The 17,026-nt window shown below is 36.6% G+C and overlaps 1 protein-coding gene across 1 annotated transcript in view; it reads right to left on the bottom strand.

The window, feature by feature from the left end:
* The window catches only part of LOC117180362 (voltage-dependent calcium channel type A subunit alpha-1), a 617,877-nt gene that overhangs the window by 222,645 nt on the left and 378,206 nt on the right, over positions 1–17,026 (bottom strand). The window contains exons 23-24 of the mRNA XM_033372824.1: positions 6,883–6,948; positions 5,671–5,762 (exon numbers count right to left, since the gene is read on the bottom strand). Of these exons, the coding sequence (XP_033228715.1) occupies positions 5,671–5,762; positions 6,883–6,948 (158 nt within the window). The remainder of the gene's footprint in view (positions 1–5,670; positions 5,763–6,882; positions 6,949–17,026) is intronic.

The raw sequence follows: 17,026 nt of genomic DNA, 5'->3' as shown, positions 1-17,026 counted from the left end.
TTCTGGGTTAATTATATATTATTACTGTGTTGAAATGTTGTCACAGGCTTATACTTTCCAACATGTCAAAGGCATTTTTTGTTAGAGTTGGATTTTTATTTGATCATTTTTGCACAGGACTCTCCCGATATATATCATCAGTCACGGACGCATTTTAATAATGCAATCAAGTGATCTGATGAGAGCAGTCTGCCCAGACATATTGGACATAGCCTGGTTTTTACCCCATCATTGATGGACTGAGTTGCAATCAAGTACACGAGGGGGGGGACCTACAGCTTAAGGTGGGTTCCGAACCACGAGAACCTCGGTAAAGGTACATTGAAAAATTTCCAGATGTACCGGCTCAGGGATCGAACCCCGGACCTCTGAGGTAAAGTCCGAGTGTTTAACTATTATTATTATTATTATTAATTGCAAATATTGTATTATGCTATATAATTATATTATACAGGGTAGACAGTGGACATGTTGGTGCTTACCAAAAGGTATGCCACCCGACTTATACGCCAGTGCTATTCTTATGGGCGTGTATGCCGGATATCAGACATGATTGAAGGGAAAGGACACTCTGTAGCGTATCCTTATAGTATGCACATAGTATCCCTTACGTATCATGCAACAAAAACAGTAAAAGACAGCAAGATGGGCATTTAACTTATTGCAATTCGGATTCTACATTAGATTTTCAATTAGAATGTCATGGAGTATTAACAATAGTATTTTTGAAACGTTAAAATTTTTTTTAAAAGTCACAAACTTCTGCTGAAGGTGACTTCAAGCGCATGCATAATCGCTTCAGTAGTATTTTGCCATTTGCGTCCAGGCTTGTTTTCTCAGCTTCCCACTGTTTAGCGCTAGCACCCAGCTAAAATTCTTAGTTAAGGACGGATAACACTTATCAACCGCTACTAACAGAAGATGTGATTGAAGCCACCTTTTGCCCATGTAAATGATAGGCGTTATAATTGTTAAAGTTCTTAATACTGAAAAAAATTATTGCAATTCTAATGGAAAATTTAAAGTAGAATCCGAATTACAACAAATTAAATGCGCATCTTGCTGTACACTTTTAGTTTTTGCTTCATGATATGGAAGGGATACCATGTGGATACTATAAGGATATGCTGTAGAATATCCTTTTTGTTCACTCCGTTCGCTAGGGGCCGTATTATGGACTTGGCCAAACCATCGAAACCACTGTATTGGACAATTATCGTTATGTTTAAGTATCATCCACATTGTTTGAAATTTCTAAAAAATCAGAAAATACGCATCTTTGAGGGGCACATTAACGGTGAAAAACTTGACTTTGTTAATGCATTTTGTAAATAGAAAAAGTTCGTGCAATAACTTTTGCAACATGTTTCATTGACAATTTCGCACTCCAAATTTGCGAGAAAATCACAGAGATGTATCTTGGCGTCAGTCAATACTGAGAATTTTTTAGATTTTTCTGATGATTAGGTTAGCTAAAAATTGCAAAAATAGAAATTCGCATAATCAACGATTACTTATGCAATATGGCGACTATCGGGCTGAAGGTTCGCAAAAACAGTCTTAAACCAAGTGCCTTCGAATAGTTCATACGAAATCTTATTTGGGTCGACGGCCGTTTCTGTATGGAAGCCCGACGAGACTCTGCATATCCAAATATTTAAAAAATTCCTAATTTAATTATGAAGATTTACCATTTAAAATTCATTAGTTTTGTATGATAAATATTAAATTTTGACAATTCCAATTTAAAATCTAGGAATTTTCGAAATCTTCAATGTACACAATTCTCAATTCTGTAGGTTTATATGCCTGATTCTAAATAAATTTAGTTGGAAATGCCTCAAATTTAAAATTGTTCTGGTTTCAAAGATGGAATTTTTGTATATTTTGTTTTTAATGTCTCGGAAACTTCTAATTTCAAATTGCAATATATTCAGTTTCAAACATTTTAAATAAAAAATCTTCAGTTTAACTTCTAAATTGTTGAATTTAAAATTAAAGATGCAGAAGCGTTCCACTTTAAATGCTTAAAATTTTTTATTTTGTTTTGAATATGATAAACAAGAATTTTTTTAACTTTGAAAGATTGTATTTTTTAATTTCAATTATCGGAAAATTGATTGCAAACAGAGGATGACTAGGATTTTAGTCGTTATCTGTAGTTGTCATGTATTCTCAGTCAAAAGTGATGGTTTCTGACTTCAGTTGTAGCATCTTGATGAAACCTGCATTAATAATTATTCTTAAAATTCCTTGGAGAATCAAATTTTTTATTGAGTGCATTTTTAAATGCAGAAAGATCGGTAAATACATGTAGGTAGATACATGTAGATACATATATGTACATTTAGGTAAAAACTTGTTTAAAAAGTATGTTCTAGCGATCTTTCATGTTTGGGCAAGAATCACAGTAAATGTTGTAGCTGTATGAAATTGCTCTGATCGAAGGCACCACGTATTTTTCAAAGTGAATAGGGCTGTGTAAATCGAGTTCGCTTTAAAATTAAGAGCAGAGGATTTAAGGGATTTAGGATTTTAATTTAAGACTACAAACATCAAAAAGTTACCAACGGATTTAAACTTTTTTTAATGAGAAGAAAGCAATACTTAATTTGAAGCGAAGTCGATTTCTCGGCGTCACCAGGCTAACTCTTTAAAAATACTACATTAAATAAGAGGAAAAACTGGAGAAGCCATTTCATTAGGCCGGAAATCTACTTCATCCTACTGATGTTTTGTTAAGAAAATAAGATGCAGAATAAACGCAAAATGTGCAGCAGGGGTGAAATAATCTAAGAATAATAAAAATCAAAGAACTTTTTTTTCACGAATCCTTTTAACCCAGTTTTTTGTTGTTGAGAAAACCCAGAAAATTATTTTAATTTTACATTAAGGGCATATGACACAGCCAAATACTTATATTACCGACCTCACTTCATCAGTTCACTGAATATTTTTTTGAACCTAAGAATTTTTTCTTGTAAATAAAAGATCGAGCTGAAACTTTGGAAAATGTATCAGAGTACAATAAAGGACGTTTAGATCATTCATTTGGGTAGGAACTTCACTGAAAATTATAATATAATCTTTTTTTCTGAACCTGGACATTTTTTGAACGTTCGAACTTTTTTATACATAAAATATCGGTCTCGAGTTTTGAGAAATGCAAGAGCCGAAATAAGCCTACGTCAAAGGGCATCAGCCCGTACCCTTGCGGCCACTAGACGAGGCTCTAACAGCTGGCTTGTCCTACGTTCTGAGTCCTTTGTTGTGTGCCGGTTCAGATTTAGTTGAAATATTTTTTTGCATATCATTTATTATTCAACGTTATACTTTAACGTAGTTTTCTTACGGCTCTTTCCGGTAATAAGCGTTGAATAGAGAAAAATTCATATTTTCACATTTCAGCGTAAAAGTGAAGATTATTCTATTATTTTGAATGTGCGATTTTTCCATCTGCCTAAAATGTCATTATAAGAGTAGGATATCTCAGAAACTAATTTATTTCTATTTCCATAGCGGCCGCCGCATAGGTTCCTTTTCCCCAAAATAGAACATGTTTCATGTTTTCAATATATTTAATTCCTTGTAATTATACTGACAGATACACCTCACAGAGATGTCTTCTATTCCCCATAAGTGCTTGTATTTTGAGATTATCTAATTCCTTTTAATAAGTTCACAAAATATCTGTAATAAATTTTTTTAATTCCTTCATGTGGAATATAAGTTTTGAAAATGTAATCTTAATCAATTCAAGTCTGCCTCTCAAGAGTTAAAATTATTTTAATTCACACATTTAAATAGATTTCTTAAATGCATTTTTTAACACATTCAAATAAGTTATTTACATATAAATGATTATAAATCTGAATATTTTTAGAATTTATGAGTTATAAAAATATTTAAAAATGAAAAATAGGTTAAATAAATACTTTCATTAAATTTTACTAAGTCGATTGATAGGAAGAGGATTTGCACTTTTTCTGTTCCCGTTGGGAGATATTTAGACGGAGGGAAAATCGCGTATTCATAGTAATACAAATTCTTAATTTTTCTGGATTCAACGCTTATTACTGGATTACATTTCTCAAAGTTTGAAATTACGATGTATATCCCATTATATCTTGAGCATTTGCCTTAAATATTCAGGGCAGACATTTTCTACTGGGTGTTTTATTTTGAAAATTTGTACTTGGGGGTGTTCGGGGTTGTTAAAATCCCAAAAAATTGTGTGTCTTCTGTACAAAACCTCAAAAGTAGCCAAAAATGTCGAGGTTCAGAAAAAATATGAAATTATTTTCAGTGAAGTTTCTACCCAAATGATGTACCAAAACGTACTTCATTGAACTCTCATATATTTTCCAAAGTTTCAGCTCGATATGTTCTTTACAAAAAAAACGTCTTAGGTTCAAAAAAATATTCAGTGAACTGATAGAGTGAGGATGCTAATATACGAATTTGGCCGTGTCACATGCCCTTAAAGAAAATTCTTAGTAATAATTCTCACATTCACGATAATAATTATATATATAGCAATTAATATGTCGCTATCAAAGTGCACGAAAATTATGTGTTATAAACGTATTTATTTATGTAGTAATATTAACACATAAAATGGCATTATTTTCATCCGTGAAGTAGCTGGACAAGCAGGCTTAATGAAAAAAAGGTTCTGAAATTTGTGAAGGATGGGGTACATCTAATACGGAAATCTGAAAGTCTATGTCTACCTCTGCCAGGCTTTCACTCACCGAAAAAGTAGCATCAGACCTTGAATGAAGCTTTGGAAATTGTTGTGCTTGTTAATTGAGAACTTCTCGTCCAGGGCAATGTTACCAAACACCTGAACGGTAGAAGGTAGAAGGTAGATAGGCACAGCAAAAACAGAGCGAAAGCACCATTAGAAAGTCGATCTTTGACAATAAACTTTCGTACTTGATACTGATTATATAAAAAACAGAAACAGACTGTCCACCAACACTTGCACTAGTTATTCCCAAATCTCAAGAAACTTATAAATTCAACGAAAATTTACCAAATTCTAAGGGAAATTATGGTCTATAGAGACAGAATATTGGATAGCAGACAGGAGCTTATAAAACTAAAAATCTTCTACGACGTGTATGATAGCGGTGGTGGACATTCTGGAAAAAATCCTGTGCTTTCTTTTCTGCTGGGCCATAAAATCGCAAGACTAATTAGCTAAGGTTCTAGTTAAATAGCTACAAAACATGGTACTATCTTAGCCACTTGATGCTTAAAGTACGCCAACTATCATCAAGGAATGACTACGTGTCTAGGTAAGCGTAACTAGCCTAGACGTCCTAAGAGTATTTTTTACTGGAATTAATAATCAAAAAAGAAAATGAGTATCTTAGAAAATAAGTAAAAAATGTCGAGCAGCCTCATTTCTGGCAAATATAACGCTCTTATTGATCAATACACTAGCAGTTACAGTATGTCTAGTAATACTCATGTGTTTGATTCTTCCTGAATGATAATAGAGTGAGATTTTTGTATATAATTGTATGCATTTATTTATGAATGTGAAAGATGAGCGCTACTTAAAAATATGTCTGCACTCTAAGAATATCGCCGCGTGGTGTACTTCGATCAAGCGGAATCGTGATCTTTCTCTGAATTTCAGAATTAAGCTGCTCGACTCACCGAAACAGTAACATAAGACCGCCAAAAAAGGATTGAAAGTTGTTGTGTTTTTCGATTGCCATCTCAGGATCGTTTGCCAAGTTTCCAAAAACCTGATAATGAAATTTTGGTGAGTGTGTAACCTAGTCGCGATAATTTTTCTTTTTATCGGGTGCCCATTTATCTGCTTCATGATCTGAATAATTGTTACTTTAATGTAAACTTGAATTTATTTGAAGAAAAAGTGCTTGATTCAGGAACAGTAACACTTTGAGAAACAATAACCACTTGGAAAACAAATATTTTTATAGAATAATGTTCATTTACGATGAAAAATATTGAACATTCAAAATTACTCGATAAAAAACAAATATTTCAAATCGAAGTTTTGTAAATCAAACTCATAAAATACTATACTCAACACGAAAAAAGTAAAATATGAGATTTACAGTTTCGACGTACGAAGCTGCAAGGACTCCAAAATACACGAGAAATTTAACAGTTTGCAATTTCGATAACAATTTAAAGGGGTAGATCTGAGAGTATTGATATTCAAATTTACAGTTTGAGATGTATCTAAAACTCTTGTGATGTACAACTGTCAAAATAACTATAAAAACTGTAAAAACTACCTTCGTAAACATAAACGAAGTTGAAAACTATAAAATCTCCCACGTCGTTTCTCGAATTGCCGGTTTCGTACATAGAAACTATAAACCTTACAATTAGCAACTTCCGTGAAAACTTTAGTTGTAACTAAAAACAAATGCCTTTTGTTAAAAAATGTTTCCCTCTAAGGCAAATCATTTCCCCCTTCAAATATTTTAAGTACAGTGAAACCCCGAAACCGAACTTCCCTATATAGTCGTTCCAGAAATTTACGCCTCGCCGCATGTTGGTGTAAAACGAGCTGCGCGAGGTGCACGGTATGCGGTGTTGATTTAGACGTAAACAAACAAAAGCGTTTACATCCAGAGCCATACTCAATCGGGTTTGTCTCCGCCCACCGTCAGCCTCAAAACCCGTATAGTATCGGGGTTTCACTGTATTTATGAAGTAGTCTTTCCTGTCATCTAAATGTAACCGTATCTTTTAAGTACATGAATTCCTTAAATCAATTAGTTCGATGGACCAATGGAGTATATGACCCCGAGTACAGGTTGAACTAACGTACCTTTCTGAAACGTATTTTGTATTCTAAATCAGAGATGGGTTTTATGGAAAAATTCATACCTGCATTCCAATAATTGCATAAATGAAGAACAGCATTGCTATGAGCAAACAAACGTATGGCAGGGCCTGTAAAAAATGTTAACAAATATTTAATTGTAGTATTTAAAAAATTTTGAACAACTTTTTATTTTCGATATATGAGATCGTCCACGAAGAAAGCTACCTGAAAACCCAAAAATAAATTTTTAGAGTTTTATAGTAATCGATACCCAGCTCCAAATTCCTGTGCAGGAATCTCAGAGGATCCTGCGCATGTTCCTGTACGCGAACCTACACAGAAATCTGTACAGGTGATATTCACGGTTCATATGCAGGAATTTGATAAAGGAAACTGTACATCATCCTGCAAAGGAATACTTATGCAAACTAAACTTTGAATGATGTTGCACGCGGGAACACGGGTACGCGGGTTCATGTACAGGATCTTGTTACATGAACCTGTCTAGGAACTAACGGGCAAGAGTTCGCTAGTAAATTGGCTCTTTTGATAGTGATTTTGATCTTCAAGGAAATAAAAGTCAGGAAACTTTATCTTTTTAAGGGACATGAGTTTAAACAATGGTCTTCTTTAAAGAACCCTATACGTATTTCTGCACAGGAACGCGTGCCTCAATTTACTTCGCAAACAAACATGTAGAAGGATCTGCACATGATAATCTAAAGGCTTCTTTATCGGTACATCTTCCTTTACAGGGTCATGTACACTTGTACAGTTTACTTTACCAAATTCCTGCATAGAAACTGTCAATAATACCAGCAAAGGTTAGTATGTCGGTTCGTGTGAAGGAGCATGTGCAGGATCCGTCGAGGTTCCTTTTCAGGCATTTTTAGCTGGGTAGTTTTTGAGTTGTTCTTTCATTTGCAAAAATCAACAAACAAAAAAATGTAAGTCAACAACTTTTTTATTCCTCGAAAGATGAATAAGATGGAACGAGATGCCTTAAAAAATCATCCTCACTATATACCACACAATTAAGGGGCCCGAAACAGAAAGGGCACATAAACTCATTCCGCCGTGTAAGTATTGTCTAAGTAAGGGCTTAGTATTGTGGCTATGTTAATTCGAGCTAGACAATTCTTAGCCGGTGGAATGCGTTTATGTGCCTATTTTGTTTCGGGCCCCTGAACTGCACCCATCGTGTCCGTGAGATTCTTTAACGGATCGTAAATACGGAGCGGTATGTTGAAGAGATGTTTTAGACAGACGTCTCCACACTACTCAAATACCTGCTTGCGGACTCAACTACACTCGCCCTTTCCGTAAAATTCAGCTCCTGCTTGTTAGGACCATTTCTTCTTGGACGTTCACATATATCAAAATTCGATTAGTCCAAACGTTCCGGGAATGTGCCTGGCACGATCCGCGGGAACCTTCGGAACGTTCCAGTAAAACATTCCAGGTACGTTTCACTAGGACCTGAAGGGAACCTTACATCATTGTTATTTTTAATAACAATTATCTCGTAAATCGTAAGAGATAGGTAAAAATAGATGTCATTTTTAAGTTTCAAGTTTTGAGTACCGTATATACTACATTGTAATATGGCAGACATTTTACACGCTCAGGGAATGTTCCAGTGGAACGTTCCGAAGGTTCCCGCGGAACGTGCCAGTAACTTTCCCGGAATCTTCCGTGCTACTAGGGGCATTAGAGCCAGGATATATGTGTAGCGTAGCCCAACAAAATAATACCCAATTTTTGTGTAGAATCATTTTTAGCCTTCGAGAATGTTTTAAAAATACTTCTCAAGGTAATTTTAAAGTGAAGATTCACCTGCTCTAGAGGGCACTTTGCTATTCCTTCCAGTTATTTTGCGCATCTCTACCTACAGACCGACACCCTAAAACTCCCGTGATGAATAATTTGGTTAATAATTTCTGATGAAATTTTGAGCTTGAAAAATAAGTGATATTTTATATATTAAACTCCATAAGAGAAATAATTGCTTTTCGAGAACTAAAAAATGACTCTACAAAAAAATAGGTATATTTTTTTCGGCTGGGGTACACATATTTTCTGGCAGTCAGCAAAAGTTATAGAGCAACATATTTTCGACCACTCTCATTTAATAATTATATATATATCTCATATATATCTCATATATAATAATTATTTTTGTAAAAATTACAAAAATATTTTTTTTCAGTGATGTTTTTAAGGCTCTGTTCAGATTGAATTTATGATCATTTTTGTTGTTCTCAAAAGTAGTTATATATTTTAAATATTTATTTGTGCGATTTATTACAGCTTGACGAGGACTAAAACAGTTTTTGTAATAATAAGTTGAGTTTCATTTCGACCGAAAGGTCTTAAAACATTTGTCTAAATAGTTTGTTGATGACTATTATGCGAAAACAATCGCCCTTTTTCTCTTCCATAACGTCCGACCATTCGATACAATAAATTAAATTTTACTTTCTTCTCACATAACAGATCTTTAATCACTACACAATTATAAAAAGAACTTATATTTCCTTCATGAGTTAACAAAATAAGAAAATACGTCATCACAATCCCTCTTTTCTCTATACACTTATGTAAAGCGCGCTCCTTTATCACCCTTCTATTTACACCTTTGTGTGCCGTAAAGTGTTGATGCGTAAAGTGTTAAGGTATAAAGCGTGAGGTGTTGAACACTAAGACTACGTGGTACTTAATAATATCATATATTAAATCCTTAATCATGAACTCTTTGGCATAAACTAGAAATAATTGTATTACCTTCCTCTTCCTTCGCCCATACACTACCAAACTTTCCTGTCATTCCCTTTCACCTTTTATATTTGATACTTTTCATTTTCTATACTTCTTATCGTCTTTAATTTATTTTATGTTTGCAAAACACATTTTTTTCACATACACTCTCTCAGTTAATTTACCTGGCCTAATTCTTACTTATTCTAGAGTTAGATACACCTCACCCTAAAACGGCATTCCGTTTAACTGTCCCTCTCTCCTGATTACTAAAGTTTACATCATTGGCCGTCCTGTTATCGCTTTTTCATTATTGTATCTAATCGTTTATCACCTATGTTAACTTTTATACCTCTCTCCACTCCCTATGCCTAACGCTCTCTTTAATCTAGCAAAAAAGCAAGTATTAATAGGAATTTACTTGAAAAGACAAAGACACTCTGCAAATTCATTCTTTGCGACAATGACGCATTGGACCAGTATGTCAATACGTATAAATTAGTTTATAGGGTATTTCAATTTTGAATGTATTTATATTTACAAATGCGTTGCAAAAGTTTAAAGTCAGCCAATTCACTTCAATGTGTCAGCACGCAAACGCTGCAACATTGGTCAATGCGACTGAATTCGTGAAAGTAAAATACACAGTTAAATTCACTGCGAATCGTCACGGCGAGTGTTAAAAAGTATTCATTTATGTAATTTAATTCGCAACAGGAAAATCAACTTGGGGATCACACATGACTTATTGTAAATGTTTAGTAAATTGTTTCGTAGTTCAGTGGGGTAACTCTGGACCGATACATGAATAATCGCTAGTTCAATTCTTGACGCATGCACTTCTTATTCTTTTTTTTTATTTACCTTGAGCACGAATTCATATAAATGTAGACTTACTTAATTAGAGGAGTCCTAATTCACCTAAATGCATCACAATTAATTCACCTACGTACGTATCAATTCCTTCTTTTTTAGGGGAAACTATCCCCCTCATAACCTACTGCCTGAAATTCCTTACAGCCTCTATTCTCTATGTACTTATTTTCTTTATTCCTCTGTTTACTTTTCCAAATAAAGGCGGCATTATTTTTTAACCACGTAAGAACATATCACGTACCTGAGTTCCTTTTTGAAACACAAACTTTTCAAAAACAACTTTCTTGATCCCTTCTGTCAAATTTCAATTTAACCCAATTTAAAAATTACATTTCTGTTACCATTTTCCTTACGCGAAACATACCTTTATCGTCTCTAAATGCATCCTTACCTTACACATGGTGCAATCTTGAATTCGCATAGAATTGAGAAGAAATAGAAACTGAGGTGGCTAAAGATGAAAATAAAATCAAAATGCTTTTCCCATTATCACCTCAATTCTGTCGCATCTAACCTTACTCTTCCTTTCACATTTCACTTATCTGCTTCTCTATCTACAGCTCCTACCTTCTCTTCTCGTCGATACTCTTCATTTTCTAGCCGAATTACATACACATATTCTACCTTCTCTCTCTTTGCACTTCCAAGTGGTCTTCCTAACTTTCGTCTTCATATATTTTGATTTCGCTTCCATACCTGTACTTTCAGCTTCCACTTTCTCTTTTCATCGGTCATCTTCCTTCTTCTCCAAACGAACCACGTCCTTTCTTCCGTCTCTTTTTTATCATCCATCTCGGATACAGCCACGCGCTAAATCCCTCCGTCTTATCTGTTCATTCCTGTGCCCATACTCGAACTACAGCTGTTTCCAGAAACTTGTTTTCCTTATTCTTGTGAACTCCACGAACATGTTCCTTTCCTCCTTTTCCCTTATTTTTTGTTCTCATTCGTGATTCTTGGTGGTGGATGTGTCGGTGATGCATGTTTCGCCCGTGTACTTGTTTTTCTCTCTGGAGTCATTCATACCTACGCAAATTCCTCTATTTTCATCTCGTTTCTCTCTTTCTCATTGCTAGACAACATTCGTACATCCAGGATTTGTGTTTGCGCTTATCAATTAATTTTGCATCCTTCCGATGCTGCACCCAAGCAAAAGAGCATACACGTGCTGTTTTTTTAGCTGAATTTACCTTACAAAACCACTTCAACCTTTACATGTTCACATACCCTTTATCATCGCACAGCCCTCTAACTTTTACTCACCCTCTAGTGTTTAAATCAGTGTCAAAATTACCTTAATTCCCTCATATCCACCGACACTACCAATCTTTTTTTACTAAACACGCACCGGAAGACAAAAAATGTTGTATTTATCCAATTTCATTTTCTTAAAACACAAATTGGTTTTAAAAAATGGAAAATGTTCAGTTTTCCTCACAATGGTAAAGTCATACAGAATATGTTCCCCTGCATAACCAGCCGCCATTCAATAAAACCTCATTGTTTTCACTTTGGTAATAAACGATATGGAAAAAAGTTACGTAAAAGAAATGTGATTCAACAAAATATAGTTAAATGTTCATCAAGTATTCGAATGCTTCTTTTGAGAAGTTTTTATTATTAATTATCCAGCATGACTATTGGAAGCTCATTAGGCCCGGCCTAGTTTAATACTATTGGGAATACTGGTACCAGAGGAGATCTTTTGCAGATTTCAGGATGAATTTAAGCTCTAGGATGTCACGAATAGATCTTACCGGAGAGTAAAGAGAATAATTAAGCCCCAATTGAACTGCATTTGGTTACTCAAGGTGTTGAATATGTATGCCGCGAATACGTCGAGAGTCATTAAAAAGTCAAAAACAGAAAAAAGTCATATTTTAATAATTCGATTTTAGAGGAACGTTGGTCAGTAAACCAAAGGAAGGGCCAAGTCTATTATAGATCATTTGGATTAGAACAAAGAATTAATTGTAGGTAAATTTTTAGTTACGAAAATGTAATAATTTACAAAAAATATCTTGTCACGTAGGGTAGGATTCTATTTTGGACAGATAGAAATACATCTTATTAGGAAGATCGATGTGTATCGAAAGTTAATTAAATAATTGTTATTTATGACATTAAATATTGACTGTTTACCTTTTTTATTCAGGAATATCTTTCCTTTTACTATCGACCACCCCCTCGACCATTTTCCCGATTTACGGGGCTGAGATAGAACAGTTTTTATGCGGAGTACTGCACCTTACTGATATTTAAATTTGTGTTAAAGCTCTTTCGTGTTTTTGCGGTCACTTAGTTTTTGCAGTAGAATTTTTGCGTATCGTGTTTTAAAGTTTTGCTGGTTTGTGTAGCTACGGAAAGCCAGGCGCCCGAAATACCGATTTAAGAGTTTAATTTGAATATTATAACAAAGTTATAATCACCCCACAATAATACGACCCTGCGAACCCAGGACTAGGAGTAGGGAGAACACCACTTCCTAGCCCTAATACCCAAAACCTGGGCACCGAGAACCCAGTCTTGTATTCTCCGCCCGCGAGCCTTGTTGGTAAGTTTTCACCACTCCGCAACGCCTTCATTTTTCGACGCCACAACCCACAACGACGCCACGCGATCCTCCAGGATCATACAGAAAATTTCAGCCCCCTTGCTTAACAACCACCAACTGCTCCGGAGCTTTAGCTACGCCAACCGGGTTCTTCCAACAACCACTTCCCCGATCTTGGCTTGGCCGCCCGGCTCGGGCTTGGAAGATTTCGGGTCTTTGAGCATAATTGTAAGTTCTTGGATGCACATTTTGTTTTTGTTTAAATCGTTTCCTCCTCATTGACTTTACCAGTTCTTGACTCTCCACATCCTTCCCATCCCTTTAATTTGCGAGATCCCTAACAATATTAAGATACAGTAGGTGCAGTACCGAAGGTAGGTATTGATTTTGTTTGTACTAAATAAAGAAACATTCTCACAATCGCGCCCAACGTGGAGAGTGTGTGAGATTTTAAAAAGATCCCTTTGGGAGTTTTTTTTTAACCAGTTTGTTGAGAAATTTTGAGTTTTAAATCTAAAAATTAATATGAATTCCTGGTGGCTGAATTATGACTAGAAAAATTAGCTAGATGTAGAATAAGAACATAGAAAGTTAAAAAATATTTAGTTTAAAAGTATTTTTGCACAACTTAAAATAAATTTAATCTGAGAATGAAATTAAGAATTCACACAAGGCCTTTTGAAAAGAAAAATTTCAAGACCTTTTAAAATTTCCTAGAGATAAATTCCGAGAAATTTTACTCGGTGTAATTCGCCAAATTTTGACAAACCCCTTTAATCCAAATAACTTATGGCAAGCTAAAATTATCGGTTTTACAAAATACAGATTAGAGTCACACGTGTTATTTGTTTACTTAATCTTGACTGACGTCTTCGCAATCAGCACAAGTAAGTATCGCACTCCAGACTATCGAATTTACCGCGTGAATAATACAGGTTATTCAATGTATCATAACGACGATCAGGCTCTTTTAAGGGTTCGAAATACCGACTTTTATTAACATGATTTTCACTCAGTCGACCTATTCATAAACGATAAAGATTCGGGTAACCCTTCTCGTCATAATTTTATTTTTCATGATCAATGCGTCGAGGATCCGATTGATAATAATCGCCTTAATCAGAGTAGACAGTATCGCGATTCCCCGAATTCTTACCAAAATACCGCAAATAATTTTGAAAATTAGAATAATTATTCAAGTACACCAGCACGTTCCAGAGATCAATTCGATGGATTTAAGGAGCAAAGCAAATTTAAGCTTACATCCTTATTTAAGCTTAAGTTTAAGCTTAAGTCCTTGAGGAGGGATTAAGGAAAGAAGAACTGGTTACTCCGTCCAATGAAAACATATTTTTGAGTTCAATATTATCGGGACTCATGTCAAATAAATCAATTTCAAGTCAATTTTCAATCATGTGTTTAGAAAGCATGTTAGACCACGCACTCTTATCACTGGTTCGAAGGTTTGTTATCTAGGAAGACATACCTGTACACTTGTCGCAAACTAGTATGACCGAGGATGAGTGTGCGAAGCTGATTGTGTCCATTTATCAAAAACGAGTGATGGTCGCTATGCCTTGCGCCTTTCACTCAATTAACTCTATCGAACCTGTAAAAAAGTGCTTTGGAGATCGTCCCCGGACGAGGAGCTTCTTACATAGAAGCTGAAGACAGTCACTTTTGGTATTACTTTATCGCTCTATTTGGCTATACGAACACTCCATCAACTTTCTGAGGATTAAAGTGACGCATACCTTCTTGATACTGATTTCTCAAGGGAAGGGATTTACGTCGATGACGTTCATTCAGGTACCGATTCATCGGAGAAAGCTTGAGAAAAGAGTCGAAAGGTGGATTCATTCCTAAGAGTAGGAGGTTTCTCTCTTGAAAAATGGCTGTCCAACCACAAGGTAGTTTTAGAACGAATTCCTCCTAAATTCAAAGAAACCGCTATTTCTTTTTCATTCAATCAGGATCCCACTTTCAGAGCATTGAAGATCCTGTGGCAAACAACTTCTTATTGCTTTTGTTTACAGATTCAACGACCAATAAAACTAACTATGGTGACTAAGAGGGCTGTTACTCTGTGATTGCTCGTATATTCGATCCGATCGTATGGTTGGCTCGGAAAAAGATGCCCTTCCCGTTAAAGAACATTTCGCGGCACTGGTTCCCTCAGAACAGATTAAGATGGAACACATGGGACCAGTGGAAGCGGCATTTCCAACCCCGATTTGGGGACGCCTTCTACCAAGAGAGGTTAGAAGAACAGATCCTCTCACGCAGGCAAGGTCAAAATGAATCGCTCGTCGACAACCTGACCTGCATATATGGGCTCTAACAGCTCTCGACTAGGCCAATGGATCTCGAGATCCAAATGAATACGCTGTATGCTAATCTTAGATCCGATTTTAGGAGTGCGATCAGACGTTACGAATTTACCGACTACAACGGTCTGGTGGTCCTAGCAGCGGAATACTAACGCGTAGTATCCTCGTTAGGCGAGGAACTGGCTACACTGCCCCCAGAATTATAATGCTTATCGCAGCCATTAATAGCGAAATGCGCGGAACAGCCGCGAGCACGGGTAGAGAAGAGCCCACAGGCAAGCCCAGGTCTAGGGAGTCCAATAGACGTAACAATAGGGGTCCCCGGAACCGAAGGAATTCGGGAAAATCGTCTGAACAGAAGGGTCACTTCCAAATTGGATGTCCGAAAACCCCGAGGCGCAATTATTGTCGCCGGTGCGGCAAAGAGGAAGTGACCACGAGAAAGTGCGATCCTACCGGCAACTGTTCGGCAAACCGAAAAAGGTAAAAGGCGTAAGGGTTAACCCTTCTTTCTCCAGTCTCGAATTGACCACTCAGGACGACTGATGCCTACCGCAAGAGAATAGGCTTGAGTTAGCGGAGCCGACAGTTGTGAGGATAGCCCGTCGACCTCAGCGAACCAGATCCCGGTAACGCGAACCGTAGATAAAGTTTTCGAGATTAACCCGTAAAAAGGAGAAACACTTCATGGGGTCTCGCCGAAGCCAGAACCAGGTACGATTAAAGTCACGCGAACGTATCAAACGAAACACCCTTGCCAATTCCGATTATTTTAATTACACGTTAAGTTACCCGACAATATACAAGTAAAGCGCAAAATACTATCAAGCCTTAAGTATAAGGGGTCGGGGTCGACGGGAAAGGCACCAGAAGAGGAGTAGGACGACACATCTGTGACAAAGAGAGCACCATGAAACAACCGTTCACCAAAAACCATAAGTGGAAGGGCCGGAGACTCGCGTGACTGCGCAACAAGTCCATGCCGCTCCCTAGAGGCAGAACTAACCGGTCATTAACATAACTGTGGACCACATTCTACTACTTAAGGAGGTCTAACGAAACCATAGGCCAGGCAAGGGTAGCATAAGGCATTAGTTCAACTACCAGGTAGCGCGGTGGGTTAATGGTAGCGCGCGCAGCCAGAAGCAACCCCGGTAGTCCGCAGGACGGAACTAATCGGCTCGACGGACTCTACTGCGGAAAACGCACATTAGCGGAGTGAACGAATTGGAGCTCGTCCATTGTCAACTACCAATAAACGGAGGCCTCCACTAAAATTCGTAAGATCCGGTGGAAAATAGCTGGAAGACGACGGAAGGAAGCAAGAACGGCAGAATTGGCTTGACAACCAGCCTAGATGGGCGGAACCGAACGTCGGGATCACTGACAGGTCAACGAAGACCTCCGCGTGACTCGAAACTTAAAAAAACATTCGGCTCAAAGGCCAATAGTAATAAGTTGGGGCGAACAAATCTCTCTAAACGACCACGCAAAGTGATTGCTTAGAAAATTGGAGGTCGTGGAGCATGGCGTAACTTGTCTCCGCGCTGGGAAAAGTTAGGGTAGATTTGATTCACGGGCGATTTTTGAAAAATAAATTCCTAAAATTCATCCCTGCTTTCTTTTAAATAAGTTAGGTTAGAATTGACGTCCGCGCAATTCAGTATTATCTCGGTGCACCCACTACCC

The sequence above is a fragment of the Belonocnema kinseyi genome, chromosome 9 (genome assembly GCF_010883055.1).
Source record: "Belonocnema kinseyi isolate 2016_QV_RU_SX_M_011 chromosome 9, B_treatae_v1, whole genome shotgun sequence".
Lineage (NCBI taxonomy): Eukaryota > Metazoa > Arthropoda > Insecta > Hymenoptera > Cynipidae > Belonocnema > Belonocnema kinseyi.
Note: the sequence above shows the minus strand (reverse complement) of the source record. Positions and strands in the feature narration are given on the sequence as shown.